Source organism: Dufourea novaeangliae, unplaced genomic scaffold (genome assembly GCF_001272555.1).
Source record: "Dufourea novaeangliae isolate 0120121106 unplaced genomic scaffold, ASM127255v1 scaffold54, whole genome shotgun sequence".
Taxonomy (NCBI): Eukaryota; Metazoa; Arthropoda; class Insecta; order Hymenoptera; family Halictidae; genus Dufourea; species Dufourea novaeangliae.
Genome location: NW_015373944.1, coordinates 2,183,359 through 2,208,407, shown reverse-complemented (window position 1 = coordinate 2,208,407; position 25,049 = coordinate 2,183,359). Strand labels below are relative to the sequence as shown.

Below are 25,049 nucleotides of genomic sequence, written 5' to 3'. Positions count from 1 at the left end.
ATTTAATATGTCTGCTGGCCGATCATTACTGTGTACAATATTCATATTGTAACGTAGCCGCAATAGTAATATATCTTGATAAACGGAATTAAATAATAATATTGGATAACAATAAGTAGGAAGTAATGTAACTAATAGAAAAAATGTCTCGCATTAAAAAAATGCTTCTTATAAAAACTTGGAAGCTAAGGAAGAGAGTAAGTGACGTAACAGAATAAATTATCGCTATAAATGTTAACTAATGGTTATTATTGCGATTTAAGCAAACTTACAAGGAGGAAATGTAAGAAAATTGTAAAATAAATGTCATGGAAATTGAATATCTAATTTCTGATAGTGTTATTCATTGATCTTACCTAAATATCAAATAAACATCAATAATAAACATTATTGTTGTTACTTGTGTTATATTCAAAAATATCACTTGACTAACTATTATATAATAGGCGCGTTGTTTACCAGAAAAGATCAAGTTTGTATCCCCTTGCAGAAAAATAAGAACAAGCTAAGCTTGAAAGTCATTAATACCACTAAACAGGTTTGACTAGTTTATCATACTTTCTCTTCATCAGGATATCATTCAGTATACATTCAGATATACAAGTGACGTGATGTTCCAAAATATGAATCCTATTTTTTGGAAAAGTATTTCTGTTCAGTTTTGACTTAAAACAACTCAAAAATATTTGAAATCATTACATTCGATTATTTGAAATTTTATAGGCGTGAAACTTACAAGCAAAAAATCGATTGCAGAAAAATGCATGAGCTCTTTGGCAGAGTGTATAAGACCAGAATTAAACGCAATCAAAACAGCCGGTACATGGAAAAACGAGCGAGTAATTGCCTCACCTCAACGTACACGAATTGTGCTAGCAAATGGAATAGAAGCACTCAACTTCTGCGCCAATAATTATTTAGGCTTTTCTGTAAGTGTAGATATTGCTAGAATCTACATAAATCATTCGCTATTATAATAATTAATCTTGTTTATTTAGGACAATAAGGAAATCATTTCGGCCGCAAAGATTGCTTTAGATAAATATGGAGCAGGCTTAAGTTCTGTAAGATTCATATGTGGTACTCAAGAAATTCATGTAGAATTAGAAAAAAAAATCGCTCAGTTTCATGACAGAGAAGATGCTATTCTTTATGCTTCTTGCTTTGATGCAAACGCAGGACTATTTGAAACCTTATTAACACCTGAGGATACAGTACTGAGCGATGAACTGAATCATGCCTCTATCATTGATGGCATCAGACTATGCAAAGCAAAAAAACACAGGTAAAGATCTTAAATAAACGTACTATTTTAATTCTGACTGTAACAGCAAATTGCGCTCCATGAAGGTATCGGCACAGAGATATGACAGATTTAGAAAACAAGCTGCGAGAAAGTCCGTCGTCACGCTTACGTCTTATCGCCACTGACGGTGTTTTCTCTATGGATGGCACCGTTGCACCGTTACCAAAAATATTTGAGCTTGCAAAGAAATACAATGCTCTCACTTTTGTGGATGACTGTCATGCCACTGGATTTTTTGGAAAAGCTGGAAGGTAACTGTTACATTTACCAGAGATATGAGACTTTCACGGCTCGGTATTATAAAGTTATTTTGGCGTTCTTTTGAAAGAATTATTTGCAATGTTCGGATACGGCTTATACCCGAAATGAATAATTTTCTACGTGTTGTTTACAAGATATAATGCGAAGACACTATATTCTAGGAACCGCATGTCAGGAACATTCTCCAATAGTATAGAAAATTTTATACATACATCACATCCACATATATCTATGAAAATTGTTAAATTTCAGAGGCACTGAAGATTATTTCAATCAGATAGGAAGCATTGATATCATTAACTCGACATTGGGTAAAGCTTTAGGCGGAGCAGCAGGTGGTTACACAACTGGTACAAAAGAACTCGTTAATTTATTAAGGCAACGCAGCAGGCCGTATTTATTTTCGAATTCGTTGCCCCCTCCTGTAGTCGCGTCAGCAAGTAAGGTATGCTAAAAAAAACAGATTACTTTCATATTATTTAACACTTTTTTGTCCGGGAACCTATTAATAGTCCTTAATTTCGTTTTAAATACAAATTGAAAAAAATTTTACGTTTCGTTACTCGGGCTATTTTATTGCTTTGTAACATTCTAAAAAGCCTATTAAATAGTCCCCGACAGGTAAAGTGTTGAATGATAAGAACAGAGACTGAGAAAGGTGACAGATGTTTTGCAAAGTATCGTTATGCTGTAGAAGAATTCTAGAAAATTGGTATTAATGTTCCTTTGTATACAGGTCATGGATTTAATAACAGAGTCAACAGAATTTCTGGAGAAACTAAAGAGCAACACCAATCTATTTAGAAATGATATGACGGCAGCAGGGTTTGCGATCAGCGGTGACAATCATCCTATCTGTCCTGTCATGATAGGTGATGCAAAACTAGCCACTGAATTTGCTGATAAGATGATCGGTGTGTATTTTACAATCCATATGTAATTAGAATTTAACATTTTTATCTTTGAATATAAAGTCACTGTCTGTTTGCAGAGAAAGGAATTTACGTAATCGGGTTCAGTTATCCTGTAGTACCAAAGGATAAAGCAAGAATACGTGTTCAGATCAGTGCTGCACATTCACAGAATGACATAGAGCACGCCACAAATGCATTTGTTGAAATCGGAAAAGAGCTTGGAGTGATTGGTTCATAGTCTTACTTTTATCAAATTTTAAAGACGGAAAATAAGAAACTTCCGCTAAAAGTATTACTTTTTACAATTGTCTGATCACACATTTATGGAATAAAAAAAAAGTAAATTAAATTCACACGATCAATGAAAAGCAAATTATGTTTAATGTGCACAGACACCAAAGCCAAGCTTTTACATGCAAAGGAACATGTTTGTACCAAATATTATAAATAAAAATATTACCTTTTATACAAATTTCGCGATATATAAGGTTTTGTCAGTTTATAAAAACTTCTGATTATATGTAAAGTTATGTATATTCTTATTAAAGATCAATTGCATAGAAGTTAAGGTTTATATGGCTTAACAAGGTTTTCAGAAAACTCTTTGACCTGTTGGACTCCACGAACTTCCCTTTCTAATAAAGGAAGCTGTGTAATATGGAAATCTTCGTACAAATCCATTATCTACAGAAAAAAAAATTAAATTCAAATACAATGCTTTCACATAGAATCGTACCAATATGAAAAAGGTACCCTGCTTTACCTGTTCCAAATATTTGTCTTGTATTTTATGCCTAGCTAGACATAATCTGCAGGGTGCATCTCCTTCCTTCAGAAACAGCAGTTGATTCACTATAATGTTGTGAGTGTCAATTCCACACTTTGTTAGTTCCTGTACAAGTCTTTCTGTTTCATACAAAGACAAGAACTCTGCTATGCACACACAAACAAAGGTTGTTTGGTCAGGATTTCTGAATTGCTCGTTAACTTGCCGAATGACGGCAAGCATTTCCTCTATTTTATTGGAGAATGTATCTACATTGAAGTCTGTCATGCCCAATAATGAGCTTATCTAAAAATAAGTATATTTAAGATTTGAGTTGATGTTATCAAATATAATATCAATTATTGAATCAATTATTATATTGTCTTTGAACCTGCGTAATGAAAGGGCTAATTTTCATCTTTAATCTCATTAGTTTTCCCAGTCCCTTTTCTACAACTTGTGGAAAAGACAATAACCTTAAGGTATGACCAGTTGGTGCAGTATCAAAGACAACAACAGAAAAGTTCATTCCTTTGACAAGTCTGAAAATTTACACAGTTTGTTAATCCTTTGAATAAGCATCGTTACCAAGAGACAACAAAAACTACTAACTTCATAACTTCTGCATAACTCATTGCTTCATCAATGCCAGGAAATGCGCCTACAATTTCTTGCATTACACTTCTACTCAATCTCATTGCTTCGCCGCCTGAAACTATTGTACAATGCTATTAAAAATCATGTTTCTTTATTAAAATATCCATTTGAAATCATGTATAATGTACAGTGAGGATCACCTGCGTCACTTTCAAAGTATTCTTCAGGCAGTTCAGTAAGGCCAACATTTGGATCTATTTCCATGGCAAACAGATTATCAAAACCTTTTACCTTCGTCGGAACTTTGCTAAATTTCTGATCAAAGGCATCAGAAATATTGTGTGCAGGGTCCGTCGATATAATGAGTACATTTTCTCTGACTTTGGATAATTGTATGGCCAAGGAACAACTGAAAGAATGATCAAAGAAGTGTACAAATATCCCATATACTTAATGTTGTATTTTTACCCCAAAAATCAACACAAATCTGCAATAAACAATGTTCGCAGGTTATGGTTACCTGCACGTAGTTTTACCAACTCCACCTTTGCCGCCGACAAATATCCATCGGAGCGATCGTTGCTCGATCACGTTCCTGAGAGAAGGCTCATATTCGATCGGTTCAGAGTCATTTATACTCATGGTCGTCGAAACACAAATGTTTACGTGTTTAAAAAAGCAAATTTTGACACGTCATTTACTATTGTCGCTAGTTAAAGGTGGTAGAAACGTAGAGGCAGTGAGTGATACTGAAAAATCACGCCGTGCGTAATACACATTACTGAATACATAAAAACAACCTGAACATGTGTGCATACATGAGAACATCGATGTTACGCCATCGATACGTCAGAGCTGGCGACGAACACATAACTCCTGTTTAAATATTTCTAAGAATATGCCCTCCTAAATTACATTGTAGAATATAAAATAAAACTTTATATTCAGCTATTTCTAGAACCTTGTACTTATCTAGAATATTGAAAAATAGTATAAAATACACTGATGTGGGGAATACAGATTATTTTGGAATTTTCTTTGAATAGAAATTTGAAACAACTTATATAATGATTTAATAATATCGACAAACACGAGTCGATTACTCGCTGTTGAGAAAACAGCTTAATATCGATTGTAATGATCGACCACGGAGTTACACACGATACGCGATGGATGTGTGGTTTTTAATAGTAGGGGCAAGTAGGGGCTAATTTGGAAATGTCGATGAAGTGTCCGTAAACCGTGGTCCCAAAGCGTTAATGCACTGTGTTTGTTAGTTTCGTCGTGCATCTGAGAATTTTATTGACTGAGTGAAAGTATTTGCGTGTAGTATGCCGCAGTTTCATAAAATTGAAATAAACAGAACCGAATGGGAGGTTCCGGAACGATATCAAATGCTAACTCCAGTGGGATCAGGGGCTTACGGTCAAGTGTGGTAAGCAAAACTGTAATTAATATATCATTAAATAATTAATAAAGATCTTGCATCCGAGGATTTTTACTATCTTAGCCTTTACTTTTTACCATCCTATAGTAAAACTTAAACTATCCCGCTTCTTTCCTCATAAATAATCAAGTACTTTATTCCGGCCATGAACTAATCATAACCTTGACATTTCTGGCATTTGAATTGCTTGTAATTTTCTAAAGTCATTTAGCATAGTTAATTTGAACAGTGGATTTCTATTTTTAATGATTTCAATCTTTTGTTTGTTAAACTGTAAGTTATGATTGCGCCAATTCGTGCAAATGCATGAAGCGGTTTCGCGTTCTGTATCGCGAGCACTAAAATTAGATCGTTTGACAATGCTTCTCCGCTAGAATGAATTTATTGGAACTAACTTATCCGATGAAATGATTTTGTACTTTATAAACACATTCACTATGAAGTTAAATTGTTCTAAAAATTTGTAATCGTGATTATTTAGTTCGGATTTGTTATTTAAGTTGTATAATTGTTATTAATTAATATTTATAAGTTATGCATGTGTTGTTTCAGTTCAGCAGTTGACACAACGACTGAGCATAAAGTAGCAATAAAAAAGTTAGCCAGACCATTCCAATCAGCTGTACATGCAAAAAGAACATATAGAGAGCTTCGTATGTTGAAACACATGAATCATGAAAATGTGAGTGAAGACAAGTAGATTATATACACACAGAGGACATATATATAATGCATTCTTGAAGTTGGCACTGTAGAAATTATAGGCATTTAGAAACTTTGTCTTGGCAACTGAAATTAAGAGGATCCATGTTGTTACCAAGTTTTATTTTTACTTACCAAAACATAAAAGCATCACTGATCTTTATTAAACTTTGTAATATACTCAATTTTCAAGAATTGTGCATGCTATAAATGCATAAAGTCTGTAGTCTATTTATTAAAATATTATACTGTTACTCATTGCAGGTAATTGGTCTATTAGATGTATTTCATCCATCCTCTTCTCTGGAAGATTTTCAACAAGTGTATGTATTTTTATAAATATTGTAATGCAATTGTTTGAATGCACAAAAAAGTTTGAAATTTTAATCATTATTTTTTAATAATATTGTGTATACTTTTAATAGATATTTAGTTACACATTTGATGGGTGCAGATCTCAATAATATTGTAAGGACCCAAAAACTTTCGGATGATCATGTACAGTTTCTTGTGTATCAAATCCTTCGTGGTCTTAAGTATATTCATTCTGCGGGTATAATACACAGGGTAAGGTATTATGGTTTGTAATACAATTATTAAAACTGAAAGAAATTTAATATGGATTACTTCTATTACTTAGGATTTGAAACCATCCAACATAGCTGTGAATGAAGATTGTGAACTGAAGATTTTAGATTTTGGATTAGCGAGGCCTACAGAGAATGAAATGACCGGATATGTCGCCACAAGATGGTACAGAGCCCCAGAAATCATGCTCAATTGGATGCACTACAATCAAACAGGTAGTTATTTTTTCTTACAGGTCGCTTGTAACTTATTATGTTACATTAATGTTTGCTTTTCTTTCTAGTTGACATATGGTCAGTTGGATGTATAATGGCTGAACTGTTAACAGGGAGAACATTATTTCCTGGAACAGATCGTATCCTTTTCGGGCTCTTTAAATACTTGCACTAAATAATCACAATCATTGTTTGTGCTTTCTGTTTAACTATATCATACTAATATATTCATACGAATTTCATTTTATAATAGTAACATATATCACAAATCTTTAACCATCTCAGAATTAAAAAAATGTGCTTTTTGCTAAGGCTCTACATGTGGCTTTTATTTTGCTTCAATGTCTTTTGGTGCTAATATATTAATATATCTTCTTTTATTTGCCTCCTGGCTTACTTTCTTTTGATTCGGCTTTAATTCCATAGCAAAAACGGTTTAATTATTATGTAAGAAAGGAGTATACATGTATGACATGTTTATTAATTAATACGCATTAATGCACAAAGTCACATTACCCGTTACGTCGTTTAACAATGAAAAGTTTAATAAAAGTAGAGAAAGGTGTGGTGGAACCTTAGCAAGAGCAGATATACATCAACTGAACTTAATAATGGAGATATTGGGTACTCCACGAGACGAGTTTATGCAAAAAATATCATCAGAATCGGTGAGTAATCCCTGAGTTGTTAAGTACGGATTCATCTACTACATAATATTCTACTAGTGCATGCTGTTAATATATAGTGTGTTGTGGCTTAAATGCCTCGCATGTATTTTTTTTATGCCATCGAGATATGCGATATTTGTGCAACAAAATGCAAATAAAAGAAACGAATTATCTTTAATGTGAGTATGTATTAATATATTATTCGTTTTAACTTTTTGCTATCCCTTTTTGGAATGAAGACAAGCGCTTTGAACTGAGGCACTTCTAATATACTCCATTCTAATAAAAGTCTTCCTCATTGTATGATGAATTATGCTTTAAACATACCTTAACTTTAAGCAGCCATTGATCATCTAACACGAGTCTTAGTACTCTGTGGTACACCCACAGAAGAAACTTTAAGCAAAATTAGCAGCCAAGAGGTAATTTTTTTTTTTTTGAGATAAACAATTTTTGTAACCTTCATTCACAATACAATCCGGCAATTTGAAAATATGATTTTGCTTTGAGTTTATATCGTATTAAATATAGCAGAATATTTGAAAATATGCAGAGAGTGTGGTTCTGTGAATAACTTATAAGATATATAATTTACAACTTTAGAAAATATTTATATGATTCTTTTACTTATAAGCGCAAAGCAGTATTAAATTATATGAAAGTTACAAATGTAACAAACTTAAATAATGTTTTAGGCAAGGAATTACATACAAAGCTTACCGCCTTTGAAGAAAAAGAACTTCAAAGACGTTTTTCGTGGCGCTAATCCTTTAGGTAGTTATCAAATTCAAACGTTTATTACCTAAATAAATGTAATAAAAGTTGAAGGTAATATAATCCGCATTGTTTTTTAGCCATAGATCTACTTGAATTGATGTTGGAGTTAGATGCAGAGAAACGAATTACGGCAGAACAAGCTTTAGCTCATCCATATCTTGCACAATATGCAGATCCAACGGATGAACCAGTATCGCTTCCATATGATCAGAGTTTCGAGGATATGGATTTACCAGTTGAGAAGTGGAAAGGTATAGAACCTAGATAAGTCTTGGACCGAGTAATACAAGTAACTAACGTAGATGTTGTTTTTTCAGAACTTGTATATCACGAAGTTATAAACTTTGTACCACAACAACTACCCACATTGTCTTCAACAATTGAATCCGCTTCATAAAGCCATGTCAGTAGCACAAATAATATAGACATAAGCACAGTAAGATAAAATTAACGAGAAATAATTACAAAAGAAAGTATATATTGTTATATACAAAACTGTCATTGTATATAATGTTACATAGTAACATAGGTAATCATACAAGCCAATGCATACTAAAGGCAGAATGTATATTTTTGTTAATGACATACGATACAAGAAAGTCTAATATTTTTCACTTTACACACAGAGATTGTTTTAAAATGTAAATCTACGAATATACAATTCGTATTCGTATTCATGGTTGTACATGAACATTTTATTATGTATCCATGAACTTCGCAATGAAATGAAATGTTTTGAGGCTATAATTACGTCACCGTAGGCTTAATATGTTTTGAATGAATATTTTTCATTAAATTAAATGAAACCCCACAATATAGGAAAGAAGTAACACTAGCTTCAAAGCATGGAATTTTGTTTAAAATCATTGCTGTTTCTAGTCTGTAACAAAAAACCTGTTAGATCAAATTTATCATTGGAATTAATTTTATTATTTCATAATTAAATCATTTAAAATCATGTCATGTGTATGATAATATTAGAGTAGTGCTTTCAACAAAAAAAAATTTCCGAATAAATTTTTTGATCTTTGTACATTGTTTGTTTCTTGTGTATCGAACAAATAGTTTTAAGGAGAATTGTTTAATAAATACTGGATACATAAATTATTTGGATTAAATTGAATACATTCTTATGGGAAGGAATCAATACATAAAAGGACTTTTTGTGTACTTCATGTATCTTTTCACTTTTTTTGTGTATTTTTTTAAATTTTAGTCAATTTTTTAAAAACTTGTATGTGTATAATGAAGAATTCAAATGTAATTCGATCATTGCGTTCTTCTAAAAAGAAAATTCTTGCGACAGATTTTGGTACAACTTCAAGAGATGTAATGAGAAAACTTTTATGATGTGTTAAATAATGACAACTAGGCAGATGGAGGGTTAAATAACCTGAGCGTGCTGAAATAATCGATCCAGTATCATGCCAATTGTATGGACTGAAAGTCAAACTTTGAAATTAGTGATTCTTTATAGTCGACACGAATGTCTGAGGAATCCGTTTCACCCTGACTTTACAAATAAACTTTGTCGCTACAAAGCATACAAGGACATTGTCGATTCCATAAATGTCTGTAATTTAACAGTGTGTGATTGTATTAAAAAGATTACCCAGTTAAAGGCGCAGTACTGTTACGAATTATCTAAAATTAGTGCAGCGATATCTTGTGAAAAAGTTTATAAACCAAAAGCAAGTTGGTTTCCAATAATGCATGAAATACTTTTTCCAATTATTAAAACGTATAGTTACAGGGATGATTCCTGGAAGGTACATAAAATATGCTACTATTGAAATTCATTTTACAGATCTTATGTGGTCATTATAATTATTTTCTTACATTCAGGTATGCATCGATAAAAGAGACGCGCTGAAAGACTATCGCAGTAGTGAAGTGAAGGATCAGTTACTAAATTCAAATACGGTAGAAATAAAAAGAATACCAAGGTGTTGCAATTGTTTTCATACAAATTGTGGTTGCACCGAACTTGAAAAGGCAAAACCTCGGATAAGTCTCAAGTAATTCATTCAGAAGTCCATTAACTTTCACGATTAGAAGCATCCACTTTTACATACTTCTCTGTCTAGGAAATACTGGACAGAAGCGGAATGTGATAAAGGAATAAGGTCACAAGTAACTAGAATCAGTACTGGATGTAACGCACAGAAATGTATTACTGTAGAAAGTGAAATACAAACAGACCTCTCTTTCTTCAAAACTGAATGCAAAACATGTCAAATCTATCCGACCGATGGTACATCAATTAAAAGTGATTTGGTAAATAGAATCAAATTATCAGTATTAAAAAAAAATGTCATGTCTGACACGCTTGAAAGTCAAATTATGCACGAAAATGTGTTGCAGAAGGACGGTTACCGTGTAGATAACACAACAATGGACGAGTTCGACATGTTTGGGAAGAGCATAGCATTTCAATTGCGAAATATACATTTCGGTAAATATAATATTATACACGAATTAATTGTAATACTGTTGAATTGCATTTGCTCTTGTAGAAGCCGCGATTAAGTTGGAGAAACGTATACAGAACTTAGTCGTCCAAGAACGTCTAAATAATATAAATTCGAAACACATGTCCCACAGTTTTTATTTGGATTGTTCTAGTACTAGCTGTAGCGAGTGTAAAGTTCTGCGCAAGGAAATGGTTTGTAGTTGCGGACTACCGGTGATCAAGATACGGACCGACGCGTCTTGTGAATTTTCCAAACAACAGACACACAAGGATGATTTTATCTAATTACTAATATAATTTACTATAGTTCCCCCTGGTATCTAGAGTCCCGTGTGAAGAGAAAGAAATTTGGTCCAAAAAGAAAAGTGTAATAAAATCAAAGTAACTTGACAAACGGTCTCTCGTTCGATGTGTCTTGCGATCAAATTCACTCGTGTTCCTTAACCGTTAAAAAATTTCATCATGACAGTACCCGTCAAATTCTAAACGTGCGCAAAGTATCATATCCGCTGCTTTCGGAGAATCATCGGGTTGAGATACGATCGATAAAAACGCAGCAACCAGCGGCATAATGTCTAAATGGAACGAGAAATTGGTAACAAATTTCTTGAAAATGTACAAACGACATCCGTGTCTGTGGAATCCTTACGACAAGGACTATTACAACTGCAAGGAAAAGAATGAAGCGTTGCAAAAAATTATCGACGACCTCGGTACTCCTGGGTTTACTGTAAACGATTATTTACAACAGATCAAGCTGATACGAGAAAAGTAATGTACGACCGAAGATTTTAATAATGTGCATTGCAAATAAAAAAAACATGCTACGAATGAATATCTAGTAATTCTTTCCAAATAATTAGCAATACGAAATTTCACTTTGCCAATGATCTGTTGCATGACCTTTAAACGATACCGAACATAGGATTTTTAAATAAATCATCGTGTGTATGTATAAATGGGACTAACGATTTTTATTGGCATAGGTATAAGAAGGAGCAATCGCGGACGATTAAAGGCCTACAATCGCAGAAGCAATACAAGTCACCTTTCTCTTGGTACAACATAGTGGCGGATATGTTAAGGAAAGTGATCAGTGATGAGGAAACAATGAATGTCGTTTCAATCGTGAAAACCACACCTCCAGATACATCTGTCCTGAAATCGTTGAGTAGCGATAACATACGTTATCCCAGAAAAGACGATAAATCGAGAATTCGCCCGTGTACGGATGCGACTTGCGACGCGGTCGCTAGGAAAAGCAAGTCAGCTCGTTTGAATATCAAATTTACACCGAGTAAAACTAACGAATCCCGATCGAATACGCGAACAAGGTACATTCTCTGTCCACGAGCAAGAAACACTTCAAAAAGTTCAGGTGAACACGCGGTTTCGAACTACAAATCTACTAGAAACGTTGACTCGAAAGTAACAGGTAAAGAAATCTTTGTAAAAAATATTAGAGCCACGAGAATAATAGGGTATTTAATCTTTCAACAGAGTACACAGTTCCATATAACTCGATAAATTCAACTCCTACTAATTCCGAAAGGGGTAGTACTAAAAAGTATGATCCACCGTTTTTGAATTGTCCTCTGTGCGGTTGGGAATCTGCAAAGTATAAAAGCGCTGGGCGTAACGTAGAGAAATCAAAGCAGGAGAAAAGAACCCTTACTACCCCTACCACTTGTACTAATTACTCCAGGGATGCCCCTAAGTTGATGTATACGAGATGCAGTGGATGTAGTAAAGGTACACGACACTGCAACTGTGTAGGTATAGGAAGAACTGGACCGATGTATCCTTGCGATGCACCGTAAATACCACGGTTTTCAAACTCCTTGATGTTAACGTTGTCCTTGGTAGATGTTACGCACGCAAAGGACTTATCCAAGTCAGCACCACTTTCCTCTGTAATGAGTAAACTCCCGAAATCGGATGTGGGAGTGCAGAGTGTAGATACTCCGCAGACACAGGTGGTACAAATTGAACCTAATGTGACGAATCAACTCGAAGGTGGTACGATAGAGGCATGCACTCGGTTCAAAATTACTCTGCCTGACTCAAAGTTGGGAAGGAATGCAACGGGGACGCCGAGTATTTGCTACTGCACTCAAGGCGTTCAATGTCTGAAACCGGACTCGTGCGCGAAATGGACACAACTGTCTGCCGAATTAAAGACAGACGATGCACACACTAATACGGTGAATTATCGGGAACAAGGTATACAAAGTACAGTATGTATGTCAAATGGAACGAGACGTTGCGCCTCCATTCAGACGTTGAATCAAATGGAAGAGAAACAAGTGGGCGAATCTAAAATAGGGGAAGATTCGAAGGATTTTGGAATAAATACTATAGGTCGAACAAGCAAAGGAATTCAAAGCGCGGTTTGCGTGTCACGAGGAAACTTGGTCTGCTCTTCGTTTTTCGAACGAATGAAAGACGTTGGAACTACCCCGTCTATTCATAAAATCCGTAGTAGCAGTTGTATAATGTCTGTGAATTTCAAGAGCATCGGTACCGATAGCCACTATGTATCTCCGATTCAAGTAAAGTCTCATGGATCCATAAATCGATCCATCCAACACACGGATTTTTCAGAAGCTGCAACGGGAGAAAGTAAGCGTTTAAAGCTGCGTGGAGTTTATTTGCATGGTTACCAATCACTTTGTTTGGTGCATTGAAATACTTTTGTTCATAAACAGCTCAAGTGTACGCGAGATCATGTAATACGGAAACATGTCCACGCAACGTGTCCGAACTGATGAAAGATCCTACTGTAGTGTCTGTATTGCAACAATTTCTGTGCAAGATGTTATCTTCAAAGGTGAACGGAGTGTCTCGATGTATAAAGGCCCAAACTAACTGTAAGTTACTTGATCTCTTCATACTTCATATGATCTAAGAAACATTTCATTCAGATGAACAGAAAAATAGTGTTGGCTGTACAACTGATGCAGTCGAGATGGTGAAAAAAATCAAAGAGTTCGCGGACATGACGATAGGAACGAGTCTCTCTAAAGATGAGTGGATACAAACTTTGGCTGATGCAGAGATATCCACCGTCGGCATAAATAAGCGGACAATGACCGAAGACGGTTCTTGTAAAGCAGTTTATCGGTCTATCGGTGTCCAAGGAGATGAAAAAAATCGGACTAGCATTTAATGCCGAGATATTGGGATCAGTGGATCATTATCACAGTTTCGCGACGTAGGCATTCAGAATGGTTCCTTGGATGGTACTGTGTGTACAAATAAATTGGGCACGGACACACAGATGAAAATTACCGTTGGTACACAGAAACGAGACCCTATATTGGTCCGGGTGATAAAATGCCCCGAGAGTCAAACAATTAATAAATCAGACAAAGAAACAACAACCGTGGGAACGGAGGGCGACCTTGAAAAGAAACGCTTTAATAAACGCGTAGAGATTTGCGGTCGATCTACTTGTGTGCCCTATACAGTCTGTCGGCGATCAAAAGAGAACTCGGAACCTGCTTGTCAGAAAGGACATGAATATCAAGTGGAGTGTGATTATCGTGAACGATCGTATGCGGACTACCACTGCGATAAAAACTGCAAAGGCAAAACGTATTGCAATCAGGATTGGACAGATATTACGAATGCCGATGCGTTTGACAGTCTTAACAGTTCTAAAATTCCATTGTGCGTGAAGCCGGCACGAAAATGTACATTTACAAAAAGTAAATAGTTGAATGTATAGGGATATAATCAATATTGTTGATCGTCCATAATTTTGTTTAATAGTATGTTCTTGATACTTTTTTTTTAACTATGGATTACACTCTGATTAACCAGAGTTTAATTATTTTCGCTTATCTTTCTTGAACTTAATACACGTAAACTATAGCACAATATATATTTATGTATAAACTACAAGAAATCACATTATATATTGCTGCGAAAAGCTGATTTATCAACTGCCTTACTATAATAGCTTTGAACATAATTTTAACGATTTCTTATTGACAACACAACTAAATGGTGATAAGAAGGCAATATACATATTTAACATTGAATTGTTTTTTTTTTTTTTTTTTTAAGAGACTGGTCGCATTTGCAGTTACGTACATTAAAAAGGACGGTGAGACACATTGCAAGCATAGAAGAGCGAACTTCATTTTATTACATGAAAATGTACAATGTTCTAACAAATTGAACATTATATGAAAATTAAATGATTTAATTTTCATAATAATTCATATTCATATATTGTTCAGTCGAAGGCAAACACTTTGATACACGTACGTGTGGTAAGTACCAGACATTTGTATTTAATTCTAGTAAAATAGTATAAAAGAGGTGTACATTTCCCCGTCATGTACTTTTACATGTTTTTTATTTTTCTGTTGATCGTTTCATCGTCGAAATTGTATAGGCTATTTCGGTACAGATAATACATCCGGACATAAATGGATTCCTCATGAAAACAAAAATCGAAAATATCGAATAAATATTTTTCGTTTGCGGCTTCATTTTCGAGAAAATTACGCGTGAACTTGTCAGACTTTCGACCTAACCGATCGCACTATAATGGTATTATATTAGCTATGTTTATGATCATGCAAATATTACTCATTTATTAAATCAATAACACGAGTGTTGGATCAATCGTCGTGGAACGGTGATTTGGCCTGCAAGGTCACAGAACCTTACTCCATTCGATTTTTTGACTGGACAGAGGATGAGCTCATTTTAATGCCATTATAGTGCGATCGATTGGATCAAAAACCTAGAAAGTGCACGCCGTACGCGAAGAATCTTCGAACTTACTTTTCTTAAAAACGAAGCCGCAAACAAAAAATCGTTATTGTATATTTTCGATTTATTTCTTCATAAGGCATCCACCCAGCCCGGTTATACCACCCGTACCGAAACACCCTGTATAACTTCGTAAACCTGAGTACGTCCACTCCTATCTTTTGTGGTAAGTAGATACCGCACGGTAGAACGACGGATTAATCTTTTTGTCGTTACAAGGTGCATGTCAAAGTTAGGATACTTCAAATTGGCCTTAATAAGCCCTAAGATGCACTTATATTGTAAGGAAGGTTTGCATATTTCATTACAATCGTCATGTCAACAACTGTTTTTTAAATTCGATCGCTAAAGCCTGACGTGAAGTGTATATAATATATACATATATTATCAAAAAATCGGCAACAAGGGACATATCTCTAATGATTGCACAATCAGATTACGTGTATCTTGTTGTCTCCAAGAACAATAATTTTCAACTAACAGATATATATATATATATAACACTAAAATTACGTTCGTTTTTATAAAATCGTCGGATTGATTACGGAGAGCGTATGATTAAATCACATGTAAGTATGTAAGTATGGCGACATGTAGTTGCTAACAGATATAATACTGTTGATTTTCTCAGTAATTAAAGTCACACTCTCCACTGTATGTATCACTCGTCGTTATTAAAATACGTATAATAAGTTATTGTACTTCTGATATTTAATGATTTGTCGGTGACCACGCTTTAACATGCGAGTATCGTATAACTAGCTTTAAATTGTTTGTTTCGTTTGCAAACCATTGCTGATATTAAGATTAATTTCTTTGGTAACTTTATGCCCCTGTTGAAGAATATAGCGAATGAAATTAATGTTTCAGAAAATTGTTCCTCCTTCTGAAATAACGTTACGTAATACGCACGCATAGTATTATTAAGGGTATACGCACAAAATGTACAAACGTTTAGTCCTTTTTCTTGGCATCTGCTTTCTCGTCTTTGGCTTGGCCTCGGCCCAGCAATTTGGCTAACGAATCCCAGATTCCTCCAAGAAACAACGCGCAAAACAGATTTTCAAAAGGTACAAACGGATCGTGAATACCCAGTAAAATAGATGATAGCTAGAATAATATTAATATTAAATATTTTTAAAGAAAAATATAATCAATACGAAAGGGGAAATAGTCCTTAAATAGTGAACAAAGTATTGTACCTTGAAGTACACGAAAAAGATAACGATACCGAAGTAAACCAATGCATGAGGTGCCGAAATAAGATCAGTCTTTTTATCTAGGACGAAGATGATAGACGCAACCATTGAAGCTTTCGTGGGGCTAAAACAACAAATTGTTTTTATAGTATGTACTAATATTAACGGCAAAGGCAATTTACAGAGAGAGAACAATAGGAACCAGACATACAAGCTAGGTTGCATGAATTCCATTGCAGTTGGAGTCCATACTCCTCGTATGAGACGTTCAAACAACTTTGTAAAGCCTGCAGCATTGCCTGTAAATAAACACAGTAAGTTAATTTTCACGATTACTTCGTAAATTTCCCTTGTAATTAAATTTTCTAATATTAATTTTCACCCTTGAGTGTTCCAATTAAGATCATGATAAGATATGCATTCGGATAAAGTTTTCCAGCATGAGTTACTCCATCGTATACTTTCTTACACCTAAAATGATTGAAAAGTGAAAAAAGCTTAAGATAACAATAATAAAAACAATAAAACGTATTTTCTACATATTTACCTGTATATTTCCTTCAGAGTTGCACATACGAGTTTCACTGGTAGAAATTTGGCTACTTTGTACCCAATATCAAATGGTGTATAAAATATCACATACCTATATACACGATAATTTTATTTACAGGTGTGACTTGTTAGTATAGTTTATAACTTTTAACAAAGTACAAAAGAGCTACAAGGAACACTTCTATCTGAGTATAAATATATAAAAATATAATTATGAGTATTATTCGTAATACAATTAAGTATGTACTGACCAAACAATGGTTGCAACTACAACTTGTGGTGTATTTTTTAGAGGTGCAATAATTGGTTCCCCTAAAAGACCGTTGCATAGCATACCACTCGCAAATACTACCAACATTGTTGAAAGCCAGCATGATAAAGGATGTTTCCGTGAGAATGCTTGGGCACCTATTACATAAAAATATAAAAAGTGTTAGAGACCTTGAATTAGAGACAGGCCATTGAACTTATAGTCTTCGTTTTAGTTATGATATATATAAAAATTTAAGTAATCATAAACAAAAGATTTAAAGAAAACAAAATAATAAATGATATAAAGAACAGTGAAGTGTATTATGAACATTTAATATACCACAAAATATCAAAGGGTTGTGCTGTTCCAAATAGGTCGCTCAGAATCCTTATAAGTATACTATCAAACACACATACACATATATACATAGAAAGAGTGATGCCAAGTTACCACCACAGATGCAGAACTAATGATTTCTAGACACACTACTTTTAAAGAACAGGAAACACATTGAGAAAATAAAAAATGTTAGACAATTAATTTTTATATAATATTCAACAATACAAGTTATATATTCAGAAATAAGTGCAATGTAGTATAAAAAATGCATAGAATCATTTGAACAATTCTGGTTACCCAAGGTCTGTCCTTCATGGTTCATTGAATAAGGAAGTCATTGAAAAGGAGATTTTCTGGTGAGTTATGAAGGTATAATTGTTGCACAATGTACTTTCATACTGTACATTCTTAATTCTTCAACACATTTGAACAAAACTGTTCATGCATTAACAAGTAACATGAGAAATCCTACTAAATATATGATTATGTAGCAGAAAGACCAAATTTTGAAGAAATTGGACACAAAGGTATATACTGAAATAGACTGGCTGGGTTGTTACAGTGAATGACATAAAATAAGATTATTACAGTTGTGCCAGAGATTACATGGGAACAGTTGTTTGATTAAAAATCTTCGATTTTTTAACACAATAAAAGAAAAAAAATTATACAATCATTCGTATATTTTTCACCGTGTAAACAATACTTAATTAACGGGATTAAATATTACGCATATCACGCTGAAAAAGCTAAAATTAAAACGAATCATGGATCTCTAAGCACAGCGTAAAAATAGTACATGGCTTAGCAACGAAAATACGACCGATAATACCGATCGTCTAATGAAATTAACTAATTCCCGATCGTTCATAACTACAGAAAGACGCACTGGATATTTTTATACTTCGAGCGATTTGAGAACAATAGAATTTGGATTTTTATGGCGAGAAAGAAATTTCTGGATAAGGAAAACCGATGTGAAAAAAGGAACAGTTTTCGGGGGCGAAATATAATCTTAGTAAAGCTATAAGCTAGCTCTGGCTGGATTAAATATAGAATTGGTCGGGTGGGCTTGGGCTTACCGGGTCCTAAATCCTCTCTGACGTGTAGCGCGCAGAGTACGCTATGCGCGATGTCGAAGTACGGAAACATTTTCAATTTAATGACCTGATTGGCCATGTCCAGGAATGCTTCAGGATCCATTTTGATTAATTTTCACTAGATTTCCGATACACCGGGGCTCTTGTTCACAGAAAACGTGTATTTCGATGTTCGACAATGTCCGATTTTAAAAGGCAGTCTCAAGTGCCCGCGAATGACGCTAGCTACGCGCCGTCTGCTAGAGTCGGTCGTCTGCTAGTTATGGAGCCCGGCCATCTACCATTATAATACAAAAAAACCTTATCGTCGACTAGCAAGTTTTGTTGCCTCTTTAAAACTCCCACCTACAGATGGCAGCAAACGATTGCATTTGTATATCGTACCATTCATATTCATGTTTTCGTTTCAAAATGTTTGAAATAAAATCGCATTAACAATAGATATTTACATGCTAAGAAAAAATGACATAAAATGTATACGATTACAGTGTATGTACACTTTAAACTGACAAAATGGTCAGTATAATACATATATTTAATTGAATTTCGATTGAAGTTTACAGTACGCTGATTAGTGATTATTTTTATCAAAATCTAAATCTTGATTACCTGATAATGCCTATCTTTTCTCATTTTTTTTTACAATCGTGTTATGATTTTTCTGCAAGAAATTAATTAAGCAGTAGTTGACAATAGTTGATAAGTGTATCAGTGATTATGAAATTGGCTTAATCTGTAAGAATTGAAAGTATCAGTTATTTTAATATAACATTTATCTACATTATAATAATGTGAATACATGATCGTAGTAGAATATCCTAACGCTTTTTCGAGCGATTCCGTTACTTTTTTCAGAACGTAACCCCTTATCCTTATCCTAGAATTTGATCACAATATGTATATAATAGCTCGTTTCTACTAACTTTCCTTTAAAGCTATATTCAAGCATATAGATGCAACACTGATGTTAGCGAGTATCGGGCAAGTTGGTAGCAACACGAGTCTTTATTTAAAAAGGAAGAAGAAAATGTGATATACCTATTCCTATTTATCTAAATAATCGCGATGGCAAATGAATTCATGCGGCTATAATCTACCTAAATATTTTACTGTAACACTTCACATCCACTGAAAATAATGGTCGGCTATAACAGCGTGGGTTTATGTAAAGAAAGGGCCGGAATAGTTGACGAATAATTGTGATCATTAAATGAGAAATAGAAACAACGAATGGTGGCTTATCAATGTTGTTTCGGATATCGCATTTAGTAAATTAATTTTTGACAGAAACTCGCTGTTACGGTGGTTCATCGTTATCGAAAATTTTCACAATTATGAATATCACCTTTGACCAAAAACACGATAACGAGATAAGTAAAATAAGTAACGCCGTTGATGTATTTGATTTACAGTAAGGAATCTAAAAGCATCAAAAGTTTCATATTTTTCAGTGTACATTGTGCAGTGTACATACTGATGCATCAATCAAAGTTATATGACATTGCTTGTATTGTTCTGATTTAAGTGTCTCACTATTTTCTAAAGTACTTTCCAGTTTCAAGCTTTGACCATGGTAAGGTACTTTTTACATAAGAATTATATTGTACCCTTTGTACTTAATATACTGACAGTAATTATTTTCAGAGAGACGGTATCAGATATCGACAGCATGTGTCAAAAAGAGCAGCTGGCGATGCACTATATGCAGATAAAACTTCTCTGAAAAAAAAGGAAGTATTGCCGAATGAAACTCAGCATTTGCTGTTTCTTTTCACCTTCTTTCTTTTTGTATCCATTGTCATAATTGCATTCGAGAAGAAACTACCTGAACCATTAACAATAAACAAAGAAGGCCTATATCCTGGAAGATTTATAGGAGAAAGAGCTTATAATCATCTTATAAATCTTACATCTATTGGCCCAAGGATTGTTGGAAGTTATGCGAATGAAGTGTTGGCAATTAAATATTTAACAAACATTATTAATAGTATAGTTAAGGATGCTAGTGAAAACCATAAACTTCTAGTTAATGTAACCAAGCATAGTGGAGCATTTCCTTTGAAATTCCTTGATGGAATGACAAATGTTTATAGAAATGTTCAGAATGTCATTGTTAAAATTGGCCCACATAGACCTACACATACTAGCGTGTTACTAAATTGTCATTTTGATACTTTTGCCGATAGTCCTGGTAAGAATTAAGTATTAGGTGATTGCAAAAGTTTTGATGGTTTTAATCAATATAATATTAGAACTACTCTTTTATATTTTTCATTATCTATCTTTTTATTCATTATTTTATAAAATATTGAAATAAGAGTCAGAGAATGAAATATAGAATATATAAATGAACAATTGGTAACCAAAAATATTAAAAACAGTTGTTATATGGTTTATTATTTAAAACCAATAAAACTACTGCACTCACAATGAAATAATTTATGTTTTTCATACATATTCAAGCAAACAGATTTATTGTATGATTTTTTTATCATAGGTGGATCTGATGATGGAGCAGGTTGTGCTGTGATGTTAGAAGTTTTACGTGTAATTGCCCATAGTTCAAAATTGTTAAAGCATAATATTATATTTTTATTTAATGGTGCTGAAGAAAATTTATTACAGGTATAACATGTCCTGTAGCAGAAACAATAAGAGAAAACTTTGAATATTTTGGCTAATATGACCACTCGGGTTTTTTAGGCTTCTCATGGTTTTATAACGCAACATCCATGGGCTAAGGAAGTACATGCTTTCATAAATTTAGAAGCTTGTGGGGCCGGTGGTCGTGAATTATTATTTCAGGCTGGACCTGACAGTTCTTGGATGCTTCAGGTACTGCCGAATAACATAGTTCTATTAACTAAGCAGTTTTATTATGTATGCTACTTTTTGTTATTATTGTTCTTCTAGGTGTACTCCAAGTCTGTTCCCTACCCATATGCATCCTCCTTAGCCCAGGAAATTTTCGAAAGTGGTATTGTGCCTGGTGACACTGATTTTCGAATATTCAGGGATTTTGGAAATGTTTCTGGTATTTAGATTCGGCTAGTCCAAATCAGATACTCTTTGAATTAATTAACAGTTCTATTAATCGTGTTATCATTAATTTACAGGTCTCGACTTTGCTTGGTCGACCAATGGTTACGTGTATCATACGAAATTCGACAACATTGATCAAATACCAGTTGGATCTTTACAGAGGACTGGAGATAATATACTTGCTCTACTACAAGGAATAGTGTTGGATAATTATTTATCTGAAGTAATTCAGGATAATGCCGGGAAGCTTGTGTTCTTTGATTTCCTGGGCACATTTGTTATTAGATGGCCGCAACATGTGGCTAGTACAATTAATGTTATCAGCATAGTTGCTGGTGTATATTCTATATATCTAAATACGCAGAGCGCACGAAGAGACGTAAAAAAGTTTATATATTTGAAACATGTATTACTTTGTATTGGAGCAATAACTGTTTCATGGCTGGTGTCTATAATTTCATGCACAATGATTGCGTTTGTCCTTACCAAGCTTGGTAAAGTTATGAGTTGGTATGCAAGACCAGCGTGGTTGTTTTTCTTATACGTCTGTCCAACAATTTTCGTATCAATGATGTTTTTCCTACATGTTGGATCACGTCAGAAGAAGGTGAGTATCGCTGTGATTTCATTAGTCGTTTTCGATTTAACTCATCTTGTACTGACATTTTATAGGAAGTTAAGTCCACATGGATTTTGTATCAAATATACTGTGATGCATATTCTATTATATGGATGCTGATTCTCTTTTGTTGTGTTGTATTCGAAATACGATCTGGTTTTATACCGTTGCACTGGGTCGTGTTCCCTACAGTTGGAAATTTACTCCGATATAATTTCTTTAATAAGTGGCGAGGTATAATTACCATTTATGATTGATTCTTTAATTTTAATGAAAGTATCATAAAATTAATTTATATTCTTAAAATCTGTTTATTTTAGGCTGGAAATGGCTACTCTATTATTTAGCTACAATGTTTGTACCCTACATGCAATCATTTTACTTAGTGATCGGAGCTCTTTATCTCTTCATACCCATAATGGGACGGTCTGGTAGCAGTATAAATTCAGAAGTTGTCATGGCCAACACATTGTGTATACTATTTTGTCTGCTGCTTAGTTTTACGGTATATTATGAAAATTAACATTAAAACGTGGACAATATTTTTAAAATACTGTTTTATAATGTTGACAATTTTTTCTTCAGTTACCGGTAGTACTTTTAATACGTCATTGGCGCCAGAACGTTTTATGATCGCGGTAATGATTAAATAATTAAGACTATCTTTTAGAAATATGAGATATTCTATACTATTAATTGCATGTTAAATTTTCAGCATGCACAAAGACAATATTACGACATTAACGGTAATTTACGGTATTCTGGAACTGGATATTGGATAGCTGATTTAGACATGAATAGTCCACATAGCGTAGAAGCTATGGTCCCTGAAATAGCAGCTGCAACACCAACTGTGAAGGATTGTGAACATGAATTATATTGTGGCCTACCATATTTTATGCCAGTTACAACTTTCTTGTGGTAAATGTTACATTACACTGCGATAATTGAATTAAAACATATCTAATATACAAATTTCACCAATAGGAAAACGAGCTGGATTCCAGGACCTGCGCCCCTCATTACCATCCCAACAAAATTGGATCTTATTTCAAAATCCATGCGACAAAATATCGTCAGTTTTACGTTCAACGTTACAGGTAATTATTTAACGATTATATACATTACGAAGCGTCCACTGAAAATTACGTCAAATTTCTATCTTCAGGTCCAGATCACATAAGCATCATTTTATCCCCGTACAAAGGAGTCCATTTAGAGAAATGGTCTGTTTTGGAAGGAACAGCGTTGCAAGGACCTAAATGGAATGATAGGGAAACGTATTTTGTTTATTATTCCTGTGCGTCTGACTGTGTTCCTTATACATTTACTGTGGAGTTAAATGTAAGTGTAATGTGAAAAATATGAATTTCAATGATTATACGATGTTTCTTTACTCCTGCAGGTACCCTATGTGCAAAAGGCACCATGTTTGTCTGTAGCATTGGGTGGCCATTTTCTACATGGCGAGCATCAGAAGTCTTTGAGATTTAAAAGATTTCTGGCTCAATTTCCACCTTGGACTGTTGTCACTCCATGGACAGCAACCTACACTTCGTGGCAATTCTAAAATGGCGCCGAATAAGTATTCTATCATCAAATGCTGTTGCATAAAAAATAGTCAACGGGAGCCTAACCAAAACCGCAGTATATTAGTGTAATTCTCGATACGATTCAAAGACATATGTATACATAACAATGCGATTTATAAGCTTAATATTTAGAGAACTACCATATTATATACAAGTTAACTTCTCGAAGTCGCAATTTAGTGAGAAACATCGATCAGCATTAAAAGAAACTATTTGAAGAATGGGCCATTTGTCATTCTATTTATATAAAATTTTTTACTAGTATATTATTGGGGTAGGTTTAGGATGCTGATTTCAATGAGATTGGTACAAAAGTAATAATGGTCTTATAAAATTGATACTTCAGTAATTATATTACTGGTTATAAAGAAATATGACGATGGTAGCATATCAATTATATGCCTTAGAGTAATTACTGCTACATTTAATTTTTAAATGCTAGAAAATTAACATTATTATTACAGACGAATGAATCTGTAATAGTGGTAAGAAATGGAGTTTAACATTTTAAATTCCGCTGAGCTGTTGCAGTATGACTATTTCTTTACTTTATAATCTCTATTAAGGAATATTTTTTACACGATCCTTCTCGTTTAATGGTCGAATGTGATAAAAGATACAATCTTCAAAAGCACAAATGTAACAGTCTACTTTGCTGTAAGAAGATATCTTTTTTAATTTAATTTATTTTAGTATTTATTTCCTGTTACTAAGCTGTACAGTTATTGCATAAATGTGTTTTTTTTGGACGGGTTACATATGTTTGACGATTTTATAGAGTTTGATGTACAATATTTGTTAAAGAGTTCTTAATCATTTTTGTTAATCTGCGTTTTAAATATGACTATACA

The 25,049-nt window shown here is 33.9% G+C and overlaps 6 protein-coding genes across 7 annotated transcripts; 4 read left to right on the top strand and 2 right to left on the bottom strand.

Moving 5' to 3' along the window:
- Window positions 1–623: 623 nt before the first annotated feature.
- LOC107185939 (2-amino-3-ketobutyrate coenzyme A ligase, mitochondrial) lies at window positions 624–2,719 on the top strand. Its single transcript, XM_015573716.1, has 7 exons — window positions 624–645; window positions 724–929; window positions 999–1,285; window positions 1,351–1,557; window positions 1,820–2,012; window positions 2,304–2,481; window positions 2,559–2,719. Exons 1-7 carry the CDS (start codon window positions 624–626, stop codon window positions 2,717–2,719), a joined length of 1,254 nt encoding a protein of 417 aa, XP_015429202.1.
- On the bottom strand, window positions 1,956–4,684 carry LOC107185963 (ATPase ASNA1 homolog). The gene is made up of 7 exons (XM_015573739.1): window positions 4,365–4,684; window positions 4,045–4,253; window positions 3,860–3,962; window positions 3,639–3,789; window positions 3,245–3,553; window positions 2,942–3,165; window positions 1,956–2,017 (listed from the first exon to the last, which is right to left on the bottom strand). Exons 1-6 carry the CDS (start codon window positions 4,484–4,486, stop codon window positions 3,046–3,048), a joined length of 1,014 nt encoding a protein of 337 aa, XP_015429225.1. The 5' UTR covers window positions 4,487–4,684; the 3' UTR covers window positions 1,956–2,017; window positions 2,942–3,045.
- A 343-nt stretch (window positions 4,685–5,027) lies between these two features.
- LOC107185961 (mitogen-activated protein kinase 14B-like) lies at window positions 5,028–9,048 on the top strand. The gene is made up of 10 exons (XM_015573738.1): window positions 5,028–5,279; window positions 5,844–5,973; window positions 6,258–6,316; window positions 6,419–6,560; window positions 6,634–6,796; window positions 6,865–6,936; window positions 7,385–7,464; window positions 8,160–8,238; window positions 8,319–8,492; window positions 8,559–9,048. The coding sequence occupies exons 1-10, from the start codon at window positions 5,176–5,178 to the stop codon at window positions 8,636–8,638; spliced, it is 1,083 nt and encodes a 360-aa protein (XP_015429224.1). The 5' UTR covers window positions 5,028–5,175; the 3' UTR covers window positions 8,639–9,048.
- Window positions 9,049–9,618: 570 nt separating this feature from the next.
- Window positions 9,619–10,999, top strand: LOC107185938. The gene is made up of 5 exons (XM_015573715.1): window positions 9,619–10,010; window positions 10,087–10,259; window positions 10,329–10,518; window positions 10,606–10,696; window positions 10,758–10,999. Exons 1-5 carry the CDS (start codon window positions 9,666–9,668, stop codon window positions 10,997–10,999), a joined length of 1,041 nt encoding a protein of 346 aa, XP_015429201.1. The 5' UTR covers window positions 9,619–9,665.
- Window positions 11,000–15,852: 4,853 nt separating this feature from the next.
- Window positions 15,853–19,167, bottom strand: LOC107186012 (trimeric intracellular cation channel type B). 2 transcript variants are annotated; one of them, XM_015573805.1, is made up of 8 exons: window positions 18,928–19,167; window positions 17,505–17,661; window positions 17,249–17,344; window positions 17,084–17,172; window positions 16,913–17,000; window positions 16,705–16,825; window positions 16,442–16,612; window positions 15,853–16,335 (listed from the first exon to the last, which is right to left on the bottom strand). In XM_015573805.1, the coding sequence occupies exons 1-7, from the start codon at window positions 19,046–19,048 to the stop codon at window positions 16,457–16,459; spliced, it is 828 nt and encodes a 275-aa protein (XP_015429291.1). In that variant the 5' UTR covers window positions 19,049–19,167; the 3' UTR covers window positions 15,853–16,335; window positions 16,442–16,456. The 2 variants fall into 2 exon arrangements, with proteins under 2 accessions (XP_015429291.1, XP_015429290.1); XM_015573804.1 differs by having other exon boundaries at window positions 15,853–16,612.
- LOC107185937 (endoplasmic reticulum metallopeptidase 1-like) lies at window positions 19,124–24,282 on the top strand. The gene is made up of 13 exons (XM_015573714.1): window positions 19,124–19,189; window positions 20,501–20,518; window positions 20,590–21,136; window positions 21,443–21,570; window positions 21,649–21,780; window positions 21,859–21,979; window positions 22,062–22,594; window positions 22,660–22,840; window positions 22,927–23,111; window positions 23,277–23,527; window positions 23,594–23,706; window positions 23,775–23,950; window positions 24,012–24,282. The coding sequence occupies exons 1-13, from the start codon at window positions 19,124–19,126 to the stop codon at window positions 24,174–24,176; spliced, it is 2,616 nt and encodes an 871-aa protein (XP_015429200.1). The 3' UTR covers window positions 24,177–24,282.
- Window positions 24,283–25,049: the final 767 nt, after the last annotated feature.

Excerpts from the sequence above, each read along its gene's own strand:
- LOC107185961 (XM_015573738.1), top strand. The coding sequence starts at position 5,176 with ATGCCGCAGTTTCATAAAATTGAAATAAACAGAACCGAATGGGAGGTT. Across the intron at positions 5,280-5,843 it reads GGGGCTTACGGTCAAGTGTG|TTCAGCAGTTGACACAACGA; the intron begins GTAAGCAAAACT and ends GTGTTGTTTCAG. Across the intron at positions 6,797-6,864 it reads GATGCACTACAATCAAACAG|TTGACATATGGTCAGTTGGA; the intron begins GTAGTTATTTTT and ends TTTTCTTTCTAG.
- LOC107185938 (XM_015573715.1), top strand. The coding sequence starts at position 9,666 with ATGCCAATTGTATGGACTGAAAGTCAAACTTTGAAATTAGTGATTCTT. Across the intron at positions 10,519-10,605 it reads CATCAATTAAAAGTGATTTG|AAGGACGGTTACCGTGTAGA; the intron begins GTAAATAGAATC and ends AATGTGTTGCAG. Across the intron at positions 10,697-10,757 it reads ATTGCGAAATATACATTTCG|AAGCCGCGATTAAGTTGGAG; the intron begins GTAAATATAATA and ends TTGCTCTTGTAG.
- LOC107185937 (XM_015573714.1), top strand. The coding sequence starts at position 19,124 with ATGTCCGATTTTAAAAGGCAGTCTCAAGTGCCCGCGAATGACGCTAGC. Across the intron at positions 21,980-22,061 it reads GGATTTTGGAAATGTTTCTG|GTCTCGACTTTGCTTGGTCG; the intron begins GTATTTAGATTC and ends ATTAATTTACAG. Across the intron at positions 23,707-23,774 it reads TTTTACGTTCAACGTTACAG|GTCCAGATCACATAAGCATC; the intron begins GTAATTATTTAA and ends TTCTATCTTCAG.
- LOC107185939 (XM_015573716.1), top strand. The coding sequence starts at position 624 with ATGAATCCTATTTTTTGGAAAA. Across the intron at positions 2,013-2,303 it reads TAGTCGCGTCAGCAAGTAAG|GTCATGGATTTAATAACAGA; the intron begins GTATGCTAAAAA and ends CTTTGTATACAG. Across the intron at positions 2,482-2,558 it reads ATTTGCTGATAAGATGATCG|AGAAAGGAATTTACGTAATC; the intron begins GTGTGTATTTTA and ends GTCTGTTTGCAG.
- LOC107186012 (XM_015573804.1), bottom strand. The coding sequence starts at position 19,048 with ATGGATCCTGAAGCATTCCTGGACATGGCCAATCAGGTCATTAAATTG. Across the intron at positions 17,345-17,504 it reads GTAGTTGCAACCATTGTTTG|GTATGTGATATTTTATACAC; the intron begins GTCAGTACATAC and ends TCGTGTATATAG. Across the intron at positions 17,001-17,083 it reads CTTAATTGGAACACTCAAGG|GCAATGCTGCAGGCTTTACA; the intron begins GTGAAAATTAAT and ends GTTTATTTACAG.
- LOC107185963 (XM_015573739.1), bottom strand. The coding sequence starts at position 4,486 with ATGAGTATAAATGACTCTGAACCGATCGAATATGAGCCTTCTCTCAGG. Across the intron at positions 4,254-4,364 it reads GTTGGTAAAACTACGTGCAG|TTGTTCCTTGGCCATACAAT; the intron begins GTAACCATAACC and ends TCATTCTTTCAG. Across the intron at positions 3,963-4,044 it reads ATACTTTGAAAGTGACGCAG|TTTCAGGCGGCGAAGCAATG; the intron begins GTGATCCTCACT and ends ATTGTACAATAG.